Raw genomic sequence first — 26,633 nt, 5'->3', positions numbered from 1 at the left:
GAGGAGAAGCACATCGTGGAAGAAGTGGATACAGCTCAAGATTCCGTTCCTGAGGAAGAAAGTGATCGCGAAGAAGAGAACGATCCTGAGTCTAACACTCGCCACGATAACCAGACAGAGACAGAGTCTAATTTGACAAATAAACCAGAAACCCGCCCAAAGAGAACCGTGAAACCAGTCATTAGGTTAACTTATGATGAGCCTGGTAGAGCAAGAGATCAGCCTCTCACAATAGTTCATAGAGGTGTGATCATCAAAATAGGAAAAGGTTAAGCTACTACATGCACCTTCTTCTCATAACTTTTGAGGTTATGTTTATGTTGTTTGATGAGGACATCAAAGCCTTTAGAAGGGGGAGTGTGTAACCCAGTTAAGAAATATGTTATGCTTAACTATTATTAAAATCATTTAGATAAGGGTTTGTTTAAAAAGTGTTAAAAGCCTTTATATATGTATGATGTGTTTTTGTTTAAAAACGTTTTGTAACTTTATGACGTTCTATTGGAGTTTGTTTGTTTTTGTTTTAAAATAAACGTGAATCTGTTATTTCTATACCAGCACTCATGGGGTTAACATTCTGTATGGGAACGTAGTGAGAGAGGGTGTTGCTGCACGGACGGGAGAGAGAGAGACACGGTTGGAGGAGAGATGTTGCGCAAGGGGCGGAATGAGTGAGCAGTATTATTCAGATAAACTCTGTTTATATTATAAGTTGCAGTGCACAAACCTGCGTGTATATGTTGTGTCTCAAGAGTGTTTACACAACAGTCAGAATGAGAGGACAATCGACACGTTTGGAGAAGCAACTGAATGTTCTACACGAAATTCAGTGACTGGTTTGTGTTGACATGCTAACGCTAATGCTAACGCTAGCTCAGTGAGTTTAGTGCCTGTTCATTGCACGTGGACAGACGTTTCTAGACATAGTTTAACTTCCACAGTTGGACTGTTGATGTGGTAGTCTGTTGTTTTCGACTGGAAGACACAAAGAGGACATTCCAGTTAGAGCTAGAACAACCAGAGCTTCACTCAAAGTTCTCTGGCAACGTGGGATGAGGATACTGTCTGGACTGCACACATGCTAGGCTGCTGCTGTACCTACAACTGTGAGTGACTGTGCTTGGAGATACAGAAACGTCATCTTTCTTTTGGCTCACCGAGGAGTGAAGGGACCATTGCTGGTTTGAGGCCACAACGCACACGAGCAACAAACAGGCCTGCAACTTAAAGGTTTTGGGGAACTTAGCATAGTTTTGCCGGCTTTAAGGGACTGTGTCATTGTGTGAGTGTGTGAGTGTGTGTGTGTGGGCCCACAACTTAGTATAGGCGTCCTTAAGTGACTCAGAGGTAAAGGGAAGTGTGTTTACTGTTTTACATTCAATTAATATCTCTGAAAGGGTATTATTTATTTGTTGGTATTTTACCATAATAATAGTATTATTGGATATTTGTATTCCTGAAGGAAGAGGGGTATATTCTTAAGGTTTTCAACCTACAGTGTTCACAGAGCACTTGGTACATTTGTTTACATATTGTATTTATTGTCTATTTACTATTTTTGCACAATCTTTGCACAAACAGAACTAAATAATTGAGAACTATTTTTCTATATACTGACTTGTGTGAATTCATTTTGATTGCCTATTTCTGTTTAGAATAGAGGGTTCATTTGGTTACAAGTAAGCGCTAAGGTAAAACTGAAGTTAAAAAAGGCTTATTACTTATGCTTTGGGTTAAAACTGCATAAAAAGGTCATTTCATGATAGTGTGGTTTTAAAAACAGCTTGAGCATTTTATTAGTAAAAGAAATCCAAGATAATTAAAACTGAGTTAATCAGAGTTAAGTTAATTTATTTAAAAGAACTCAAAAGCCCTCCCCTCAACTGCATGACTACCGAGGGGACCGCTACAAAGAGAAACCTGTTTTTGACACCGGTCACACGACCTGCATAATGAGCAACGAAAAAAAGGCAAAGTTCTGTCCCCCCACCACCTCCTTCCACCACACCGAATCGCCGAGGTTTAGTTTGTCCGACCTCCTTACTGTCTGAACTGAAGCAGTCAAAGCCAAGGAGAATGTTACAATACTAATTCACCATCGAGCAGCCTCTGCACTGAATGTCACACTAACATGATAGAACAGCAGGATAAAAACTGATAACCCCGGAGGTCGCCAAACCCGTCAGATGGCGTATAGTAAGGGTTATATCAATACCATGCAGCCGAAGCTCAACACTAACCTTCCGTGCTGCCCAGGCTGCTAGACAGCCTACGTTCTTCCCATCGTGAGGAACAATGCGCGCGCCTCCCTTAAGGATCCACTCATTGTCATTTCTTTGTTGCTTGTTTTCTACGACAAATCCTCCAAATAGTCCAAACCGCCCGGCGTTAAGATGTAAACAGTGATTTCTGATCACATCGCGCCAGCCATGTCACCGCTTGTTGTGAACAGATGTCGGCTGCTGCTCGAAAAAGTTTTTGCCCCTCTTCTCGTTGTATTGGGCTGTATTGACGGTAATATAATGGTGTCTATATAGGGGATATAGCTGGCTCCCTGCGGTTATTTCAAATGAACAGCAGGGGGCGCTGAAAGTGTTAACAGCAGAATAATTCAGTGTTTGTGATGACAATTATGTGTGTCCTGGTCCATTATTCATTACTACAGTTTGTTCGCTGTTCATGTTTTTTGAAGCCTGCTTTCAGTGCTGTTTGGCATGACCCTCTACCATACTGTAAAGTTGCAAAAGGATATGACACTGCATGTATGTATTAGGGACAAAATACAAAATATACTATACTTTCCCATGTCCGTATAGGTCCAAAGTTCACATGTAGAACTTTTCGTGCATTTTGATCAAAGATTCTGGGAGGAGATGCATTTTAATTGATTTTCATATAATTCAAAATGGTGGTTGATCTAGAGGTCAGAGCTCAAAAGTAAGAGCACAACACTTGTTCGGCATGAGGAGACATATGTGTATCGAAGATTCATTGCCAACGGTCAAACGGTTCATGAGCTATGCGTGGTCAAATGTTGCATTTCCAATTGAGTGCTATAGCGCCACCCTTTGGCCAATGGTTGTGGGCTTCGCATCCTCACCATTTGGCATGGCCCTCTACCATATTTCCAAATGTCACGAAAACCGACTGCAAGGTTCAGCCAGAACTGCTATTTTTGACGGAAGGAGAAGAGAAAAAACTAACAATAACAATAAAGGACCAAGTCCTTTCAGGACTGCTTGGTCCATTAACAATAATACACAAATTCAGCATGACGTCATAGAATTGCCATAATTTAGAAACGAGATCGCACATCTGTCAAAATCAAGATATATATATATATTTTTTGTATTAATCTAAAAATTATATGAAATACAATTCCAGCTCATAACTCATAGCACGGCACTCTGTGCCACGATACGAGCTTGTAGATCTGTTATTTTTCAACAGCTAAAGTTTAAAATAGTGGTTAAAGTGGTTACACGCTAAAGCGGCACATATGCATTTCCGTCCTAAATGGTTAAAGTCCTTCCTTATTCACTTGATTTCAGACCGGAGTCCAGACTGCAGGTGAAGACGAACTCTCCAGAGTTTTTGATTTGATTTTTGGTATGGTGTTAGGTATGGTTATAAGGTTTTCAAAAACCATCGCAAACGAGTTGGGCTCGCCCCCTAGTGGTCTGTTTGCAATGAATCAAATATTAAAGTATATGGTTAAAAACCAAAATAATTGATAAAAATAGATTTTCCAATGGATTCTATTAGTATTGGGTATGTTAAATAGCATTACAAATTAGGGTGAAAATAACTTATGGAAAGGCATCATTTTCAAGATGGCGTCCACGGTGGCCTCAGTAAGCTTAAAATTCCTATAAACTTGGATTTAATACATAAAAAAAACATAACAATTATGCACTTGGTGACAAGTTTTTGATTTTTGGCATGGTGTTAGGTATGGGCATGAGGTTTTCAAAAACCATCGCAAACCAGAATCCAATGTTAAATAGGCCAGCATTGGATTCATTGCAAATAGACCACTAGGGGACGAGCCCAACTTGTTTGTGATGGTTTTTGAAAACATTATGCCCATACCTAACATCATGCCAAATATCTAAAACTTGTCACCAAGTGCATAATTGATTTTTTACATATTAAATCCCAGCTTTATAGGCATTTTGCAGCTATTGTGGACGCAATCTTGAAAATGATGCCTTTCCAGGAGTAATTTTTTCCTACATTTTTAGTATTTTATTTAGCATACCCAATACTAATAGAATCCATTGAATTTTTTATTTTATCCATTATTATGGTTTTTAACCATACTGGCCCATTTAATATTAGATGCATTGCAAACGGACCACTAGGGGGCGAGCCTAACTCATTTGCGATGGTTTTTGAAAACCTTATGCCCATCCCTAACACCATGCCAAAAATCAAGAACTTGTCACCAAGTGCACGATTATAACGAATTGGGACCCAGCTATGATGCATCTCTTCCAGGTGAAGATGAACTCTCCAGACTCAGCCAGGGACGATTCTATTAAACAGGAAGCTGAAGACGTTTCTATTAAACAGGAAGCTGAAGACGTTTCTATTAAACAGGAAGCTGAAGATGTTTCTATTAAACAGGAAGTTGAAGACCAGCCACACCTCAGCAAGTTTCATGTTCTCTTCCTTTCTTTAATATGTTCTGTTCTGTAGGGTTTAGGGTTTTTAGGTTAGGTTAGGGTGCATTTTGAGAACCCACACAATTTCCGCGTGCCACAAATGGCACAAAGCGTGCATGCTGTGTGGCCCCGCCCCCACACAATCATTCTACAGCTGTGGCCCCCGGCCTAATCTAGTTGAATACCCCTGGCTTAGAATCTGCACTTTCTTACTTGTTACACAACTGAAACATTACCATTATGTGCGACACAATCAGGTGTGGATAAATACTTGCTTGGCCGACTGGCAGCGTGAACAGGACATTTGTGAGATTTGATCGCTACAGTAGTTTGTGAGATTTGATCGCTACAGTAGTTTGTGAGATTTGCCCCAGACACACAGGCAGACAGATTCACAGACTCACAAACACATTTCCAGACGCACAGACACACAGGCAGACAGATTCACAGACTCAGACACATTTCCAGACGCACAGACACACATGCAGACAGATTCGCAGACAGATTCACAGAGACATTTCCAGACGTACAGAGCTACTCAGTGGAAATCTTTTACATAGATTGTTAAGCTACCGGTACTATCGGTCCACATTTCAAGCTTTCATTGTCGCATGCGACGCATTCACTGAGTCGCATGTCTAATTTACTTCCAAATCAGAGCTCGGGTTTGTTTTTAACATCGTTTCAAAATGTCATGATTCAAATGAAATATTTGCTGTAACATTATTCATGTTGGTGTTAAAGTAACTAAATGTATATTACTTCACATTACTTTTTCAGTATTTTGTGAAAGGTGGCGATGAAAATGATGATGAAGATTCCCACTGCTCTGAGGTTGAAGTTGAACTTGAATCTGACACTGAACTCACTGAAGACAGTGATGATTGGGAGGAGACCAGTGAAGACGATGATGACGAACGGCGTGACAAGAGTTTCAGTGACTCAGGTTCCTTGAAGAAGCACCAGCGTGTCCACAATGGAGAAAAACCTTTTAACTGTAAACATTGTGACAAGAGTTTCACTCAGTCAGGTGATGTGAAGAGACACCTTAGTGTCCACACTGGAGAAAAACCTTTCCCCATGTAAACAGTGTGACAAGAGTTTCAGATATTCCTGGAATCTGAAGACACATCTTCGTGTCCACACTGGAGAAAAACCTTTCCAATGTAAACATTGTGACAAGAGTTTTCTGCATCATCTTCCCTGAAAACACACCAGAGTGTCCACACAGGAGAAAAACCTTTCCAATGTAAACATTGTGACAAGAGTTTCAGTCATCTGACCTGAAGAAGCACCAGTATGTCCACAATGAAGTACAACCTTTCACCTGTAAACAGTGTGACAAGAGTTTCAGATAGTCAAGTGAACTGAAAACACACCGGCGTGTCCACACAGGAGAAAAAACATTCCACTGTAAACATTGTGAAAAGACTTTCAGTGTGTCACGTTCCCTGAAGAGACACCAGCATGTCCACACTGGAGAAAAACCTTTCCAATGTAAACATTGTGACAAGCGTTTCATCAATTCAAGTGATCTGAAGACACACCAGCATATCCACACCGGGGATAAACCTTTCCGTTGTAAACATTGTGACAAGAGATTTACTGCATTATCTTCCCTGAAATCACACCTTTGTGTCCACACTGGAGAAAAACCTTTCCAATGTAAACATTGTGACAAGAGTTTCAGTAGGTCAGGTGATGTGAAAACACACCAGCGTGTGAACAAGGTAGGATGGTCCTCCCTGACAGAGAGACGAAAACTGCATTGGCACCTGTTCTTGTATAAAGCCATGCTTGGAGATTGTCCTAAATCTTTTCTGAAGTACACCCGCACCCGGTCAAGTAGTTTCCCCAAATTCAAGGTACTGTCACGGTGGCAGAATGACTGAACCCAAATGCAGAGGAAAGTTCAAAATAAGGTTTATTAAATGTAAACAAGGTCAAGCTTACAACAAAGAGTTAGCTGTAGCTGCAAGCACAAAAATCAGGAATGCAAATGCAAAACTCTTCAAAAGCAGAATGCTATAAACAGAGAGTCAAAAAGGCAAACCTTACAAAATGCACCAAGAAGTAAAGTCCAAAAACCGCCAAACATTTGGAAGAGCTAAGCAAGGAACCAGAATCTTCAAGGACGAACTCAGGGACAACACTGTAGAGCACCAGACAAAGATTTATGTTCTGACAGTTTGCTTAGTGCAATGAGTCCAGCATTTAAGGGTGGTGGGTTGATTGTAGCAGAGTTCACAGGTTTGTAATGGGCTGGGCTGATGAGAGTGGAACCAGGTGTGTAGGACTGAGGGCTGCAATGGGAAGAGGGAGTGGCCGAGGTGGAAAGACAGACAACTGCGCAGAGGGAGAGATACAGAAAGAGGGGAATAGGCAGGCAGATGACCATGACAGGTACCAAAAGTTAGCTCTGAACTTGGTAGATCTGTTTTTGACTTCTGTGGCCCTAATACATGGAATGACCTGCAAACAACATTTAAACTGACCACATTGGTACCCTTAAGACTTAGAACGCCATTGGCCGAGATCTACGTCAATTAAAGCTCATTATTTAATAAAACCCTCAACGCCGTTGCCGTACATCAATGGCAGTTGTCCAGGACCCGTTTGACTTCCTAGTTTATGTTCAGTACCGTAAGTCTGGAAATGTGGCTTTTCAAAATGGGAAAATGCTGGCATGAATTATATCATTTGTCAATAAATGCTAGCGCTGTAAGTGTTAAGTCATTTAAAACCTTGGTGAGCATACAGATCCCCACAATATGTAACTGTTTTTAGATTGTTTTGAAATTTGTCTTAGCTTTTTATTTGTAAACCTATGTAATTCACATGTATATCTTTTGTTTTTCTTTTCCTGATCTTCTGATTTAGTGTGATGTTTTTTCTATATGATATTGTATTACTCGACGACACTGAAAATGAGTTTGATTACTAAGTGTAATTTCGAGAATAAACAACTTGAATGAATGAAAAATGAGCTCACTGGGAGGATCAAATTAAACAGCTGTATGTTCCTTGGGAGGACGATAGACAAGGACAATATTATGGATTATTATACTGCTCCTATATTTCAAAACAAATATGGGTAAATTCTCCTTCTACAGCACGGCCACCCAGGCGTGGAATGCCTGGGGCCCTTCAAAAAATGCAGATCACTTATCTTTTAAAACAGGCCTGAAAGTCCACCTTTCAGCAGGCCCAATGGGGCGCTAGCTCCTCCTACTGGGCTTTGTCTTTGTGTGAACACAAACACGATGATTTGATTGGCTGATCATCATCCCATAGCGATGATTTGATTGGCTGATGTATATATTGAGGATAAAAAGTGAGGGCAGAAAAAGTGAAGACGCCAAAAGTGATTGGCCGATTGACATTTGTGATGATTTCATTGGCTGAGCATGGAATGTGATGTATGATGATAAGAGCACCCCTCACTACACACAAGTGTGATTTTTGTTATTCTTCATGTCTATGAATTGATTGCATAGGGCCTGAATGGAAACAAGTCTGCAAGGACTTTGTTTTTGTGTAGTCCCTTTTGGAATCAGTGTTTGACTGAACTCTGTTGCTGTTATGTCCAATCAATAGAACATAGAAATGACTAAATTGTTACTAATTTGTTTAAAATGTTTATTTTTCCTCCAAAGCATTGGTTTGATTAATACATTAGTATGTGTATTCATTAAGATTAATACCAATATATTGGTTTGACCTGTTCAATATATTACATTATAATTTACCTGTGGAAATGAAATGCACAGCATTGTTGAAATGAAACATTGTAATTGTACGTATGCAAATATATCTGAAAATAATACTCATACCTCATTAGGGGAGAAATTATCTCTGTAGAAAGTTTGATCATCCAATTACATCATATTTGATATAGTTCTGTGTTGAACTAGTAGTAGAAAAAAGTAGAAATATTCAGTAAACTATTAAAAAAAGTACTACTCTATTCTACTGCCTGCCATCTAGTGTTCACTCCCCCTCGTGCGCTCTCACTCTCTTTCTCTGTCACACACACTGTTTTTTGGGGACTAGTGGATAACTCACCCCGGAAGTAGAGACATCTCACCCCGGGCGACATGTCCGGACTTTCGTCCAGACTTTCGGGCGACATGACCGGTGAGTTATCCGGACTTTCGGGGTGAGATGTCCGCACTTTTGACTCTGAGTTGTAAAAGGGGTGAGCTATCCAGTTACCCATTATTTATTCTGCATTTGAGTCCCTGGGCAAGACCTACGCTGAAAAGACTATCAGCGGAAGTGGCGGAAGTGTTGCGTGTAAGATAACTACGTCACGCGGTGCGGCTGTGTTTACTAGTCCCCACCCAATGATCATTTCAGCGGGAATACATTTTCAGGAACACAACGCTGCGATTGGTCAAAAAACGTTAACTTCCGGGGGCCTTTCGATAGCTTCTCTGCCTTAGGTTGTGACCAGGCTCTTCTTTTTCGCAGTTAAGTGAGCCTGGGACCGAGGCTAATTTGAGTCATGGTGTCACAGTCTCCCTCTCCCTCAGTCTGTGACTCCACCATGGCCACTCCCACATTCATTTCCACCACACTGCAGTCCCACTTACACACCTGTATCCAACTCCCTCATCAGCAAACCTGTGAACTCTTTGCTAATCAACATGCTCCCTATAAGACTGGACTCTTTGCAAACACACAGGCTGCGTTCTAATTGCTAGGGTTGTTCCCTACTCCCAGACTCAGTGGACTCAAATAGTGATTAATTCGGACAATACTCCCTGTATGGGGAGCACCGACTCTGACGTCAATATCGGTAGAGGGCGCTATAGGTCCGCGGGTTCATGTACTTTTTATTTGCATTGTAATCCCCATAGGGTTTTTTCAGATCGCCTCATAAAGAACTGTATGAAAAATAAACAAATCATCCCGGCCGTTTCACTCATTTGGATATGAAGAATCAACTGACTACAAAAAAACAGTCAAAACGCTGCTGCTGAAATGATGATAAAAAGGTTATTCTTTTAAAATAACATAGGCCTATGATTATTATCAATAAATTAATATTATATCCATTATCCAACAATATGAAAACAGTGCACCACCTTGGCAATATGAAAATATCAGCAGCATGAACCCCCGCTAATCCTGGGGGGGGGGGGATACGACAAAAATAGCCGATCTATAAGCAACGCGACGTCCGTGTTGTGAGCTTGTAGATCGGGTACTTTTGGTAAGAATTACCAAAAGTAGCCGATCTACAAGCTCTGCTCACAATACGGACGTTAACAGAAACAGCAGTCCAATAAATGACTGCCTACATAATGAAGTTTTAATGTATTTAGCGCAATTCAATGAAATAATGTTAGATAACATATATTTTTTAATGGCAGGAATTAATTAATATTAATAAAACATATGTTCGGAAACACAATTAATGTGTCTCACATGCATGTACAAAAGATATATTGGACTTTAGCACATAGCTTTACAACCTCACAAACCTTAATCCAAAAACTATTAAAATATAAGGCCTTCTACAGCAAGCAACTCATTCCTCTCCTAACGTCATGCGCTGGGCCTGGGTGATACAATGAATCAGATTAGTAATAGCCTACTATTGCAAATGAATTGTTTTATTATAAATAAATAAAACAAAACAATTGCAAATAAATGCACAGATCAAATTTTGTCTCGAGATCTGTAGCTTCGAGATCCGCCAGGGAAGAAAAGAGAGGGGAAACGAAAGTTTAAAAAGTACATTTGTGCTGGTTCAACTTCTGCCTCTTCTGAGTTGGAGCGCAATAAGCGCATGCATGCAGAAGCAGCGCACGTGCGCGCAAACGCCTGCATGTGCGCTCAAGAGCGAGCTTGCGCAATGCATTATGGGTCAGATTTGCTTCGCTGTGTTTTTGTAGTGACCATCGGATGGTCCCTACAATTCCCGGTGCATTGTGGGATACTTCAGTCCACTACATTAGGGTGCAAAAATGCTCACTACATATTCGGACACTATAACAAAATGGCGGAACCCCAAAGTAGTGCACTATATGGGGCATAGGGAATGAATTCGAACGCAGCCACACTTCAGTTCATAGCTTGTTGTTGTTGATGCAGTTGCCTGTTCCTGGTTCCCTGTTCTTGACTACTTTGTCATTCTGATGATTCCTGTTCCACTGCCTACTTCCTGCCAGCAAGATCCATGTAAGGTTTGCCTCAGTCTTCATTAAATACTTAATACCTGCTCTGTTTCCTGTGATCCATGACACATGGACCACCATTTGATGACATTTAGCCTCTCGGACCCCAAAGTGTCGTTGGATAAGATTTTGTCCACAATAACATGCTGTATTGATGTTGGTACCATTAGGAGCGATAACAGGCTGTATTGATGTTGGTACCATTAGGAGAGATAACAGGCAAATGTTGATCAAAATAACAATTCTTCTACATTCTCTAATTGTGTAGAGTACATTAAGTAATGCAGATGTTTAACAATGATGTAACTCTTGAGAGCATAAAATTAAACCAAAAGGGTCCATTTGGTTTAATTTTACACTCTCAAGAGTTAAAGATATATATAGGCTAATGGTTAAATATGTAATAAGGATCCATTTGGTTATCAACTCTCCATCATTGAGCTGGGGACCACCTGGAACCCCCTCAAGGACCACTGGTTGAAAACCACTGCAGTAGAGCATATATTTCTATATTGCAGGAAGTATAGAGAGTATGCGCGTGACATCATCATCAAACCAGGAAGTTATGCAGGAACGCCTACTGAGTGGCAAAAAACTACTTTCTGGCCTTGACAGCCCTTACGAAAGAAAAATATATTGCAATATATTGGACAATATCATGCAATATATTAGGCAATATATTCCCATATATGAGATTTAGTATTTATATTTTACAATATATCGCAATATATGCATATACCATATATGTGTATATATTGATACATATAAAGATATATATTGCAATAAAGACCAAAAAGGGCAATATATTTTTACATATAGTTTGTCTTTATATGCTCCAATATATTGCAATATATGCATGTGCCATATATTGTGCCATGTATGATTATACATTGTACCATATATGGTTATATATATACTTTATATGCTCCAATATATTGCAATATATGCATGTCATATATTGTGCCATGTATGATTATATATTGTATCATATATATGTTATATATTGTACCATATATGGATATATATATATACTTTATATGCTCCAATATATTGCAATAAATGCATATGCCATATATTGTGCCATGTATGAATATATATTGTACTATATATGGTTATATATTGTATCATATATATATATATATAAGTGTTTTTTCTCAAATAAACAACCATAGCATATACATGGACCATGCATAGCATAGCTATATAGCCTAAAGAAAATACATTGAAGACAAAATAATCTGCATTACACAAACAAGTTTATTGAAACAAACATTAAATGCCATCGACAATGAAAGGATAATTTAAGTCATGTGTCTGAGCAAATCGGCTTTCTTGTGACCCTTTTTTTTCCTAACACAAACATTAAATGCCATTGATAATGCAAGGAGAATTTACATCATGTGTCTGAGCAAATTGGCTTTTTTAATGTTAAATTGATATTTACTTTAGTTTTATTGGATGATCTACGATGATACGAGCACCCCTCACTTCACATAGGTGTGATTTTTTTTCATGACAATTGAAATGTTCTTTGCGTTTATATTTTCAATCCTCCACACTGGATCTTGGAGGTATACATGCATAGAGGCTTGCATATTGTGGCAGATCAATTAGCATACATTTTCTTTTGAACAATGTCACATCAAATATCTGTTTCCTGCCCCGAAATTCCCTTTTCAGACCAACTACATTCTCAACATTAATCAGCGTACTATGTGATCTGTCATACGATCTTCCAAAAGCAAAGCATTTTCTGTCACCATGTTGCACTACTACAATGTAATAGTATACAGTGATGATGTGTCCATTCTGCAACAGCACAGTGAAACTGTTCCTTTTCACTACTCTTGTGAACTCCTGAGAGTAATACAGCTCCCCGTTGACTAGAAGTCGTCTGAATATTTTCACGACTGTATCCGTGGTGACTGAAAGTTGCTCTCTCATGACCAGTGTCTCTTCACTAGAAAGTTTTCGAGAATAATGTAAACCAAGGGTAACAAGTTGATCGCCTACTCTTTCAAACTGCTTCAGTCTTTTTCGTCCAGTTAAGTTATTAAATAGCTGGATGCATTCAGGAACAGCATTTCTCAGTGCATCATTCCTCAAAAGAGGCAATACTTGTCTATACGTGAATTGTTTCATTATCTGTAAAGGAACACACTGAGTGCCATGAAACATTTTCAGTATTTCACCATTATACGATTCAAAAATATACCCAGAATGAGCCCACAAAGGTCCCCAATTCCTGACAGATTCAGGCAAATGAAGACATAAATGTACATTAAATGACACATGGGTCTTTCCATACAGTGTTTCAAATTGTTTGACAAAATCTACAACAAGTTTTTCACATTTTGTTACGTCCTCTGTTGTTATAATGTCCTTGCAAAGAATGAACATAAAGGTGACAAGGACTAACCAGTGCTTGTAAAATACCTGGGGCAGAATTCCTTTTAGCACAAATATACTATAAAACAGTAACCAGTTCTGCCATTCACTAGCCTTCCAAAATCTCCTTTGCTGAAAAGATCGGGGCACTCTTGTTATATTGCAAGGAGGCTTAATTAGCAAGAGCTGTTCATCAAGTTCATTCACTCTATTGCCAATGTAATATGGCTTCTCATGATTCTCACTGTCCAGCCACATGCTTGCCATTTGGCGAACCACACCAAGATGTACATTATGCATATGGTCAGGAGGCAGGCCCGATATGATGTCAAAGTGTGGAATCTTTATCAGACATTTGGGCCCTTTAACACCTCTCACTGATTTTTTGGTATGCAACGCCTCTCTTGCATCACTTATGGTTGAAGCGTGGTCCCTCTTTGGGACGTCTTTGTATGGGTATACCCTGACGGTGCCACGACCCTTTTCAACTTGTTCACCGGGATGTAAACAGAGGCTGCAACCATACTGACCATTAAACTGGGTCATGTTTTGAAGTATGGGCCTAGCTACGGAATCACACATCATAAGAGCTGCCACAACTCTACATTGTTCCAAAATGCTGTTTCTTTTAATCTTAAAGCCCACACTTGACAACTTCTGACACTCTAAAGTGAATGGCTTTAAAAATGAATTAACATTTGGCTTTTTATTACCAAACCACAAGCCAAACATTAGAACATTTTCTTTGCGCAAAGCATAAGGAAGCTCGTTTACAATCCCATATAATGGCCAAATACTATAGAGTGATGATTTGAATACAGGCACTCCATCACAGTTAAGTGTTAAGGAGTATCCATGAGTACAGTCAAGAGGGCCTCCAATTTTGTTCAGATTATGGTACATTTTACCATTTCCAATATCTTCATAAATGTCAGAATTACATGTGCCATCTCTTGACTTGAGACAATGTGCAATATCTTCCCTTTGAAGGAGATGTTCCAACTGTGTTTGGATTGGTAAGTATATGAAGAAGTTTCCATTCTTTAGTGAGCTGTTTTTATCCCATGTTGTGTTGCATACAACACATTGTCCTTCACTATCCTGGTCACCGATGTAGTACTCACAGTTTGGACAATATATGTGACATTGTAGGTGACATTCTACTGGCTTAAGCTCTTTTAAGAACAGATACTTTGAGGTTAACTGTGTGTTTTCTGGACAGTGAATATTGATCAAATCTAGGAGATCAGACAGAGCCATGCCTGTGAGGCTGTGTCTCAAAACAAATGAAAGTATAAGTAAAAAACTCTGAGCTTGGGTTAGTCTTGAACCAGTGTAAAGGGGGTCTTCATTTTCCAGAGTAAACTGTTCATGTCCAAAATGTGATTCCTCATTTACTGACTGATCAGGGCTATCTTCAAATACAATTGAATCTTCTTCTTCACTTCCAATAATGGATCCAAGACTGTCATCAAAGTCATTAGGAATAAAGTTACTGGTATTTGGTGAAGCTTGACTGAAATTAGGTCCATCATTGAAGTGAAGTTCACTCTCTGTGGAACATTCATCCTCAAACAAGAGTGGGGAAGTAGGACATCTGGGAATAGAATCTCCACGGTCATCATACAGGCTCTAGATATGGAGAAGAAAAAAAATCTGATTGGATATCTATCTATCACACACACACACACACACACACACACACACACACACACACACACACACACACACACACACCTTCCAAGGTGTAAACTAAGATAACATACAGCCACAGCTAGTACAGTACATGGTCAATGTGATGTCTAATCTTTCTTATGTCTGAGGACCATCAGTGAGGGATCAAACAGGTGAAGAAAATCAGTGAGGATGAAATGGAATTGGGAAGTGGGGTGAAAGAAAGTGAACAAGGTGAGGAGAGGATGTGGAAAACTAACAATAAAAAACACACAGTTAACTTACATAGACTTCAGCTCCTCCTGATACACTTTGTTGTTGTCCACTGAGAGGAGTCCATGGCTCAGTATCATCATCAGTTACCTAAAGAAACAGATTACAAAATAATAACCGGCGACCGCCGACCACATAGATTAGATTGTTTACTTAAGTGCAACATGGCTAGTTCTTAAGATGATTAACATAAAATAGAACGTGAACTGTATTGTACACTATACTTACAACATCAGGAGTGACATGTACATCTTCAGGGCCATTGTCGGAGTCATAGAGAGAGGTATTGGCATTTAGGTTCTGTAAATAAGAATACAACATCTTGATTAACTTACTATAATTATAATTACTATCACCCCAAACACAGATTTTATCACATGTACTGTATCGGCTTTAGATGTTTTTTCCCTTTCTGTTTTGACCAGGTTTTCCAAGCATTCAATAGACACAGGCTGAAGCATTTGAAATGTGTGAGAGCCAAGTGTCTGTTTAAGAGGCTATAAGCCAGATACTTGCTGAAGTTTAAAGTATTGCTAAAGTATACATTGTTCAACTAAACACCACAGTTGAAACTTACACAGTCTTCAGCTCCTCCTGATACACTTTCCTGTCCACTAAGAGGATTCCATGTTTCAGAATCATCGTCATCAGTTACCTAAAGAAACAGATTACAAAATAAAAATCAATAGATCGTTTACAATCTGCATGTTACCAAAATGTAACATGTCTAAGAATAAATGTAATGTACACCAGGGTTTTTCAAAGGGGTGCCTCAATACTTTAATATTTGGAATTATCAATATAACTTAAGTTTAACCGCTTATAGCCCCTCTATACCTGATCTCTCTTCAATGTCTCTTCACCTAAAATAGCAGATCTATAAGCTCTCAACACGTTGCGTTGTGAGCTTGTAGATTGGCTGTTTTTGGTAAGTGTAATGCTTAATTGGGTCGTCCACTCACAGTTAACAGTCTTTGTATTGAGTTTGTGCTTGAAATGTACTGTAATTCTGCAAACTGTTAATACATATTTCAATCAAATGCTCCCCCCAGAATAGAGATGCTGGGGTTTAAGACTAAGTGGTTAAACACCATGTCAATCTGTCCTAAAATAGAAACAGAAGTTTTCCTTGTGACATAAACTGCATCTTAGGGGGGAGATTTACATATTTTACATAAATGTACTGTTAACTAACAATGGAATTCAGGGGTGCCATGGATGAAGAAGCTAGTATTTACAGGGGTGTCCTGAGAAAAAAATGTCTGAGAATCACTGCTGTACAGTATACTCACCATAATGTGGCTGATATTATCATGTACATCTTCAAAGCCATTGTCAGAGTTGTAGTGAGAGGAATCTTCATTCAGGTTCTGTGTAAGAAAATAATACAAAGTATTGATTGACCTTTGTTACATGCACAGTTGTCATCCACCAACAGTTCCTTCCAAACTTGAATAAAGAGATCACTCAAGATCCCCAAATAAGAAGTATCAGCTCAGTTAATAGGGAGATACAGGTGTAGCTTTTGCAGCCGGGAACACAACAATTGCTTTAGCTTGACTACCACTAACATATTGCTGGCTACTAAAGTGTACAAACAGATATATGAACAGCAGTGTTGTTTTCGTCGACTTACCTTTTTTCACTGACGAAACCTAATGGAAACTAAATGAAAACTAAGCTATGATGACTAGACTAAAATGTTGGGAAGGGACTAGTGGACAAGAGATCCAGTATAAGTCATTTTACACTTTGTTTGCATGCTGAAAATAGACAATCTACTGTAGATCAGGAAGTATAAAATCAGCTATTATGACGGCATCAACGCCCACATTGTAGTCGATTAAATCACCTGTAGATTTAGTTGACTAAAATCTTATGATATTTAGTTGACTAAAATCTTATGATATTTAGTTGACTAAAACTAGACTTTTAACACTAAACATTCGGGGTGTCTAAAATGTGACTAAAACTAAATGAAAGCCATTCAAGAGACTATGACTAAAACTAAAATAGAACTTTGCTGCCAAAAACAACATTGCTGAACAGTGGCAAACCTTTTTTCACCCAAACATACACACAACCTCGGCTATCTGATGTACTCAACTAAACATCAATACCACAGACGAAAAACAGTCTAAGTCCAAATTTCATTCTGACCCCTCCACGAAAAGGCCTCGTTGTCCTGAACCCTAATCTATCATTTATACATTATGGATCAATATTGTGGACTTAGACTGTTATTCGTCTGTGGCATTTTATTTGCTGCTACACTAACCTACTAATTATAAACATAGAATTTACACTATGTGCTCAAACCAAAATGCTCAACAAAACTTGAGCTGGCTGGGTCGATACCAGCATAAATCAAATATATTAATATTGCTCTATAATGTTAGTGCTACAGGCCAGATTTTTGCAAAAGTTGAAAGCATTGCTAAATAATACATTCTTCAACTAAACACCTCAAAGTTGAAACTTACAGAGTTTTCTGCTTCTGACAAACTTTGTAGTCCACTGAGAGGAACCCAAGGTTCAAAATCATCAGTTACCTAAAAATAAAATAAAAGACAACAGAGGGGGGGAAAACAAAATAAACAAAAGTTAACACCCATAAAGTCTACAAACCAAAATAGCAGATCAACAAGATCTGCTATTTAAAGTTTTCCAGCAGCTGAAACTTACATTGCCTGTCTCTTCTGTTGTTCCTGATAGCCTTTCTGAAGATGGTTCACTTAGGGGGGTCCAGGCATCAGAACTGGCATGGGCTCTTGGCTAAAAAAACAAAAGAGGGCAGGTTCAACATAATGTCTGCAACAAATTTGACAAATCTGTATATAATCCGATAAAAGAGCATATTGCAAGATCACTCATAATATAGTCATGGGCAAAATGTACTCGTAAGCTACACATATTTCAATATATTGATGAAGATCTCTGTTCTTGGAGATCCATTTGGCAATACAATAGTATAAGTAAGGTGTAGTTTTACGTATGTTTAAGTTCATGACTTACAAGATCCTGGTTTGGCTGATCAATCTCACTCATTTCTTTCCTGGGTGCAAGTGATAGAAAACATGGATTTATTTATTGATTGAATACTTTATTAGCAGGTTGCATAGGAAAAGCACAGTGCAGAACAGTTCAGATACAAGGTCTACTAATAGGATTTAAACCCAAGAAAGCACAATGGCCTTTTTGTACTTGATTCATATTTGCAGGCCACAAATGTGGGGTTCCTGCATGCCTTTTTGGGCGAGGTTATATGTTAGACAATTTCACACCATAAATGTTGTACACCGCACTAATGGAGAATTACTATACTGTACTTGCTCAGACTGAGTTAGCAGTCTATCTATAAATATACGTGTAAATGTCAAAGCACATGCTATCTATCCCCAATGACAGAATGTACATGTTTTACATTATATAATAATATGATTGATTGTAATTCAATTAGCCTAGTCCAGTGGTTCCCAAACTTTTTCATTTCAAGGACCCCCAGTTTGACATGCATTAGTCTACTGACCCCCATTTAATGCCATTTCTATCTCTGGGAGCCCCAATGTTAATTTGACTCTGAAAGGGTCCGTTTGGTTCCAAACTATTATTTAGCTGGGGACCCCCTGGAACTCCCTCAAGGACACCTGGGGGTCCCAGGACCCCACTTTGGGAACCACTGGCCTATAGTAGCCTATTAATTTACATAGGCTACTCATTGTTGATAGATAGAGTGATATATACCATGTTACCTTCATATGAGTTTTACCTGAAGCAAACAGGCACTAGACAGACTATCTGTCTATAATGTTAGTTTAGAGTCTAAACTAACATTATAGACAGATAGTTTGGTTTAGACAGTGTTACAGCTGACAGCTCACGCAGGCAGCTGCATTCAATCAGGCTATTTAGTTACTTTACAACACTACGTAGATAGACAGTGCATTATCATGTGAATCAAGAAAACAAAGACTAACCTTCTTTTCCATAATAGTCTTGTTCTTTTTGGAATATCCGTTTGATCAGAACCCGGGAGAATATATTTCCTTCTTCGGTCCATTTTCGATGTTTTCTGCTACTTCTGCTGACTGCTCTAGTGCTCTGTATTGTTTTTGTTTTTGTATCTATTCAGAGACGCTAACTTCCTTGAGACGCTAAGCATTCTGGTCGATGTAGTCCTACTGTATTTAGCAGTAAGCAGTGCTAATTACATTAGGACTACATCGACCAGAATGCTTAGTGCGCGACTTGCGCATGTGCAGAACCCTTCGCCCTTCAAGCCAGCCAATCATCGCACACGGATGTATTTCGCGCATGCACATGAGCGAGAGGTGATGACGTCAGAGTTTGGCGCGAGTTACACATTGAAGAGTGAGCAGACACACCGCTGCGGTACACACAAACTTTTAGCAAACAAACATTTTTAAATTGCACTAACACAAGAAAAGTATGACAGAAAGGTTTGCCCTTGTTAGCTGGGCGATGGGACCAGACAAGAACACAACCAGCATCATTCCAACCAGCTGGATACTTGATTTTGACGGTGATACTGACAGGTGAGTTTGAAACTATATGACCAATGACAAAATACTCCCATACTAATTAATTCTGATGAATTGAAAAAGGTGGACCCTGGTGTAAACAAGTGTAATGCTTTATCAGTGTGTCGTCCACAGTAACAGTCTTTGTATTGAGTTGTGCTTTCATGTGAAATGTACCCATTCATCTGTACCAAAATGGTTGCAAAAAATTGCTATTTGTTTCAAAAAAGCTTTATACCCTATAAGATGTATATAATGATGCAATGTGACATGGCTCTGGTTACACAATGCTGTACCCCCTCCAACTGTATGTACTTTCCCCATTTTCAACTGTTTTTTTTATTGTACTTTGGCAATGTAAACGTATGTTTTCTCATGCCAATAAAGCTCATTTGAATTGAAATTGACAGGACCTATCTTGTGGAGTGCCGTACACCAGGCCGCAAGAAACCTCCTAATGGATGGCCGGTCGAGAGGGCTGATATTCTTAAATTAGCAGGCAAGTCAGTCTTTACACACACTCGCACACAAAATATACATTTGAAAACTTTAAATGGGACATTCTGCATAATGAGTACTTTTACTTTTGTTACTGTACATTTTTGATGCCAATACCTTTGTACTTTTACTCAAGTATATTTAGAATTCCAGACTTACAGAGTATTTCTACATATTAATACTTTTAAAGTTAAAAAAGTACTTTTTCCACCACTGCATATTTGCACAATGGTGTTGATTTTTAATCTATCCTAATCTATATTTAATGCAGAAAAAGAGGCTACGCTCAAAGCTGCTGAACGGGAACTCTACCCAGTTGACGTTCCAAATCCTGGCAAGAGGGTGAGGAAAGCAAAAAACCTGGACTTTGATGGAGAAGATTCCAATAATGGTGACAAAGAGTCTGGCTCTGGAAATCCCAAACTGGTAATTAAACAGCAGAGATTGATAGCATTATATTAGGCATACTTTGTGTATAGGATTATCATTGATTAAATAATAAAAAATAACATCTTTGCCCTACAGAAAAAGGCCAAAGTTGCTGCGCAAAGACAGGCGGAGGAGGAAATCTTGTCTGAGGACAGTCTGTTCAGCCCCGGTTCAGAAGAACTGTCAGTGTCAAGCCAAGAAAACACCAGAGACCTGCATGGCCAGATCAAGGCCTTACAGAGAGAGAACGCCAAACTAAGAAGCATGGTAGTTAAAGGCAAGTATCTAGTATTAATTATGTAATCAAATATTACTGTATATGGAATGGTTTTAATCCATTTAGACCCGAGTGATTCTAAAACTCACAACACATGTTGTGAGCTTGTAGATCTGCTATTTAAGACATGTAGCTCAGTGAAAATCAGGCCTGCTAAGATACATTTTAGTCAACTTAACACTCCCAACGCGGATCGCGTATCAATACGTTATCAATTAATCAAACGTCGGGTGCGGATCACGTATCAATACGTTTCAATCACTTTTTTATAGCATACTTTCATTCATCTTTTTACCCACCCGGACAATGAAGAACCATCGCCCTATCATTGTTGCTTAGTCCCGCTCACGTGATCAGAAAAAAAACCAAAAAAAAAACCCCCCCCTCCCATCCTGAAAACAGGAGGGCGGGCCGCTTTACGTGTAGAAGCCACTAAGCCAGTCTAAAATGGACGCGCCCATGGAATGATCCAGTCGGTGTATGAAAATAATCAAATTTAACCTAACCTCGCCTCACCAGGCTTTCCTCCAGCTATTGGCTTTCACACAACACTATACTACTCGATTCCCCCCTCCCCTCCTGTTTCTCCTGCAGGAGGAGCCTGCGAGATGGGGGCTCTGTCCTGGCTGGCTCTGTCTCTCGGAAAGACACGACAAGACAGTGTGCCGTTGGTGGATCACGTATCGCCATGCAGAACCGTCATAATCGGAGATCGCTCGGACGTGTGATTGTAACGCTTTTTTATTCATTATAATTGTAGTGATAAGACCGCAATGAACGCATCGGGGACGTAATCGACCCGGGTGTAATGTATAACGAACTTTTCCGCGTCCTAAACCGTGGTGTTGTGATCCGTTGTCGTTGACATCACAGCCGGGGGAATCTTTTTTTTTCCTCCATCGCCTCCAACCTGCATGCCCAGGCATGTTCTCTTGTTAGTAAATATACTTCACTAGCTTGAAAAACAAAATCAGCTGATGATGACAACGCGTCTCACCGTTGTACTATAGTTCTGAACCGAACGGTGAAATGGGACTTTTTATAGCCGTACGGATCAAGACTTTTGCTGCCCAATGTGCCCATGACCCCCCCCCCCCCCAATGTTACTGCGATCAAAACAATGAAAGCAGTGAGATAGATTAGGCGAGGCGACAATCATCATCAAAAAGAAAGCATAGTTATGAAGGTTTATAGTCAGACATTGACAGGCAGATATAACAATAAACACAATAAATATGCTATACATCCTATACATCGAATGAAAGCCCTGAATGTGTACTTTTACGAGGAAAATAGTAAACATTGATCCCATGTACAGTTTGTCATAAATTGGATACTGGGTGGATGCACATTGCGCCCACCAGATATAACTGCAGAGAAGACATGGACCTGAACTCAATATTCACAAAATAAGGCCTATAGCGACATATAAATACTATATACCGTATGAAACAGAAGACTCTCTGCTTTCATAAGAAAAAAACTTCTACTGTAGTAATAATAAAAATCACACCCATGTGAAGTGAGTGGTGCAATATGGGACAGAGTTGCACCGCTCACTTCACAGGGGTGTGATTTTTATTATTACTACAGTAGAAGTTTTTTTCTTATGAAAGCAGAGAGTCTTCTGTTTCATACGGTATATAGTATTTATATGTCGCTATAGGCCTTATTTTGTGAATATTGAGGAGTTCACGTCCATGTCTTCTCTGAAGTTATCTGGTGGGCACAAGCTGCATTCAATAACCAATTACTGTCTAACTGTAGATGGGATCAATGTTTACTGTTTTCCTCGTAAAAGTACACATTCAGGGCTTTCATTCGGTGTATAGGATGTATAGGATATTTATTGGGTTCAATTTTATATCTGCCTGTCAATGTCTCTGACTTTAAACCATCCATAACTCTGCTCGCTGTTCAAGATAACCACTTCCAGGCAAATGCAGGTGTTGCAAAAAGGTCAATATCTCCAGAATGGAACATGGTAAAATCAAAATGTATTTTTTTAATTGAAGTGGACAAGTTCAGCTTTCTTTTGATGTAGGCGTGTGATTCTCGCTATAAGAGAACATTTTACTGTGGGCCCCCGAACAAGGCCTTTGTGCAATGTTAAATGGCAGCAACATCCAAATAGGCCTGTTGAGATCTTCCAGCAATCAAAGTGTTAATTAACTGTAGATTTAGTAGACTAAAACTGTATGATATTTAGTCAACTAATACTAGACAAACACAATTTCGGATTACTAAAATGAGACTACAATTAAATGTTTTACTCAAAACACGACAAAAATCAATCAATATTTGCTTTCAAAATGGGGTCAGTGTCTGTCCTATCGCTTAATTGTTCCTGTTCTGATGTGTTGTGATGTTTGCTGTCTGTATAATTTTGTAGCATTTTTTTTCTCAGAAATTCCTGCTTTGTTGGTTGATGTGAGGAAGCTCATATCCATCAACAAAGATGTTGATGGAACAGAGCATCTTTCTGCATCAGACGGAAGAAGAAGATCAACCAAAGAGGACATCCCTGATGCTGAGAGTGATGGCCCAGGTGAACTGATCCACACACCAAGCAGACCTTCACAACCTTCACAAGTAAGTATTAATTGTTTTTTCTTTGTTTTTGGCCTTGTTTGCATTCTATTGCTTGTGGTGATTTTCCTTTTTTTTTGCTCATTTATTTTGTTTACATAAGGTGAAAATCGGGAAGGCTGGAACAGTCACCATCTCCGCGCATTGTTGGGAGACGGCAAAATCTTCAACCACCGCCAATGGGATGGCACGAGTCCTACTACTGGGGCTTTTCGAGGTGGATGTCCTCCTCATATCAAATTTGAAAGGAGGGGCCAGCAAGGTGGATCCCTTGGCTGAGCGTCGGCAGCCTCTCGACCCAGTTAAAGTTCAGGCTTTACTCGGTAAATAGTTCTCAGAGCTGGTGCTTTCCAAATTTGATTGCATCCCTGCCAGGTGGGGGGATATTTTTGAGGGAACTAGAGTGTGTGTGTGTGGGGGTGGGGGGGGGGGGCAGAGGTGAGGGAGATTTGAGGAGGGGGAGAGTAATCATTGTTGTTCTGTTCTACAGATGCTGTTCTAAACCAGTTTCCGACGGCCAAGGAAGGTGATGTGAAAAAGTCCATCAACTGCAGAATCTGCGAGCTTAGGCACCAGGTGAAGCAAAAGAGTGTGACGTTATAAGATAAGTCACTTGTTTAATTTTTATTTTGTTCCGCACCAAGTTTAAATCGGTGAAGTACCAAGATGGACTGTTCTTTTTGCAATTTATTTCTTTGCTTTGAAAGTTTGTTTTAAAAAAAAAAGGTCTTGGATGTTTTTAAAAAGAAATTGTTCCTTGAAAGTGCCAATTGAAGCTATGTATTTTGTTAATATTAATTTACTTCACCACTTTTCAACCTATCTTCATATGATAGGTTCTCACTAATAATCATGATAAAATGGGACAATTTTTTTCTACTCAGTCTGTGTCTCATAGGAGGGCTGTGGGCAGTTTAGAAACCGTCCTCCAGTGACATCATTAGGCAGATGTTTTTACAAAAATGTTTAGATGGCTTCCATTTTCGCATTGCAACTTTTCAGGACTAGAAAGCCTGCAGTTTATATTAGCTTGTATTCCCCATCGATGATGTCATTGTGACTGGAGGACGGTTTCTGAACTGCCCACAGCCCTCCTATGAGACACAGACAGAGTAGAAAAGAATTATGCAATTTCTTTCATGATTATTAGTGAGGACCTATTATATGAAGATAGGTTGAAAAGTGGTGAAGTGGTCCTTTTAATGGATAAGTTCATCCAACATTGGGGTCAGTCTGGAATCTTGAAATCTTGTGACTTGCTTCGTATATACTTACATTATACTACATAATAATTACTACTAGACAATATTGGACAGTTTGGGCTGGGTATAATTTTAAATCTCCCGATATCTGTACTACCGGTAATTCGATACCTTGTTCGAAACAAACAAAACATCTAAGACGATGACTGCCCCCAAAAAGAGAAAGAACTTATCCATTATCAATTCAGGATTTTTTTTTTGCATCTCACATCTGCAGTTATTTATTTTTTGTGCATTTTGTTTAAAGATATTTTATTTATATTGTATTTATATTTTATTTATAACTGCACTGCTGAACGTTTGAAATGGACATTGGTCATTGACATTGCTTTAATTTATATTTTGTATTTTTCTTAAAAGAAAATAAAGGTGGCTTTTGATAGATTAACCATTAGTCTGAAGTATAAATGTTTGCATTGTATGTGCATGTTCTCATATATGTATACATATATTTTGCATACATTTTAGAATATATGTATATATATATTTCAAATGTTTACATATTATATATTATACCATATATTGCAGGTATATCTATACGTGTATATTTCCATATAAAACTACATATATGTAATATATATTCTACCATATATGTAATGTGTGTTTCCATATAATATTGCATATATGTAAAATATATTCTACCATATATGTCCATATATATAATGTAGTTTTCCATATAATATTGCATATATTTAAAATATATTCTACCATATATATCCATATATAATGTAGGCTTCCATATAATATTGCATATATTTAAAATATATTCTACCATATATATCCATATATATAATGTAGGTTTCCATATAATATTGCATATATTTAAAATATATTCTACCATATATATCCATATATATATAATGTAGGTTTCCATATAATATTTCATATATTTAACATATATTCTACCATATATTAAACATATATCTCCATATATATAATGTAGGTTTTCATATAATATTGCATATATTTAACATATATTCTACCATATATTGAACATACATGTGACACTATATCTTTACATATATTTACCAATACATTTGACCATATAAATCGCAATACATTGTTTTATATTTATCAATATAAATTTGCATATATTTTGGGATATATAATGTAGGTTTTCATATAATATTGCATATATTTAACATATATTCTACCATATATTGAACATACATGTGACACTATATCTACATATATTTACCAATACATTTGACCATATAAATCGCAATACATTGTTTTATATGTATCAATATAAATTTGCATATATTTTGGGATATATAAACTCATATATTATATATTCATGTTCAATATATTGCAATATATGTAAAACGGCAATAATTGGTGTATTTTGCAATATATTGCAATATATTACATGCATATATAATATATTGTATAATATATGTGTCATCAATATATTATTCCATGTATTTGCAATATATAATATATTGGAAAATGTATTGGACAAATAATATATTACAATATATTACAATATATTTCAAATAATATATTGGTACATATATTTTCCTTTCGTAAGGGAGCCCAGACATCCACACAGAAAAGTCATATCTGATTGCATTAAACGACATTAAACAATGTTAAACTCACTTTGCATGTTGCTTTGCCACTCGATGTGCCATTCACTTTAAGCATGCGCATACCCTCTATACAGAAGAAAGGAGCGAATGGAAAGAGCTGGATTAGCTGGAGTTGGAATAAAGGAAATATTGGTGTAATGTATTCGCTATAATACAATTCCTATGCTGCATAGATTATTATGTATTTATTATTTGAACATTTAAAAACAACCCATTTGGAACAACAACATATTGTAGGGTTGTGCAGGTGAGATTTAG

The 26,633-nt window shown here is 38.3% G+C and overlaps 2 protein-coding genes across 2 annotated transcripts; one reads left to right on the top strand and one right to left on the bottom strand.

The window, feature by feature from the left end:
- Window positions 1–894: 894 nt before the first annotated feature.
- Window positions 895–19,253, bottom strand: LOC306920805 (uncharacterized protein; the record flags this gene model as incomplete). Its single annotated transcript, XM_079497713.1, has 12 exons — window positions 19,165–19,253; window positions 18,203–18,242; window positions 17,873–17,962; window positions 17,671–17,739; window positions 16,480–16,557; window positions 15,765–15,842; window positions 15,416–15,487; window positions 15,200–15,277; window positions 14,737–14,872; window positions 8,733–8,849; window positions 5,951–5,994; window positions 895–975 (listed from the first exon to the last, which is right to left on the bottom strand). The coding sequence occupies exons 1-12, from the start codon at window positions 19,245–19,247 to the stop codon at window positions 895–897; spliced, it is 966 nt and encodes a 321-aa protein (XP_079353839.1). The 5' UTR covers window positions 19,248–19,253.
- Window positions 19,254–19,580: 327 nt separating this feature from the next.
- LOC306924977 (uncharacterized protein) lies at window positions 19,581–25,165 on the top strand. Its single transcript, XM_079503656.1, has 7 exons — window positions 19,581–19,743; window positions 20,139–20,227; window positions 20,498–20,652; window positions 20,752–20,932; window positions 23,340–23,524; window positions 23,625–23,844; window positions 24,012–25,165. Exons 1-7 carry the CDS (start codon window positions 19,637–19,639, stop codon window positions 24,122–24,124), a joined length of 1,050 nt encoding a protein of 349 aa, XP_079359782.1. The 5' UTR covers window positions 19,581–19,636; the 3' UTR covers window positions 24,125–25,165.
- Window positions 25,166–26,633: the final 1,468 nt, after the last annotated feature.

Source organism: Electrona antarctica, assembly GCF_951216825.1.
Source record: "Electrona antarctica genome assembly, chromosome: 1".
NCBI classification, from domain to species: domain Eukaryota; kingdom Metazoa; phylum Chordata; class Actinopteri; order Myctophiformes; family Myctophidae; genus Electrona; species Electrona antarctica.
Note: the sequence above shows the minus strand (reverse complement) of the source record. Positions and strands in the feature narration are given on the sequence as shown.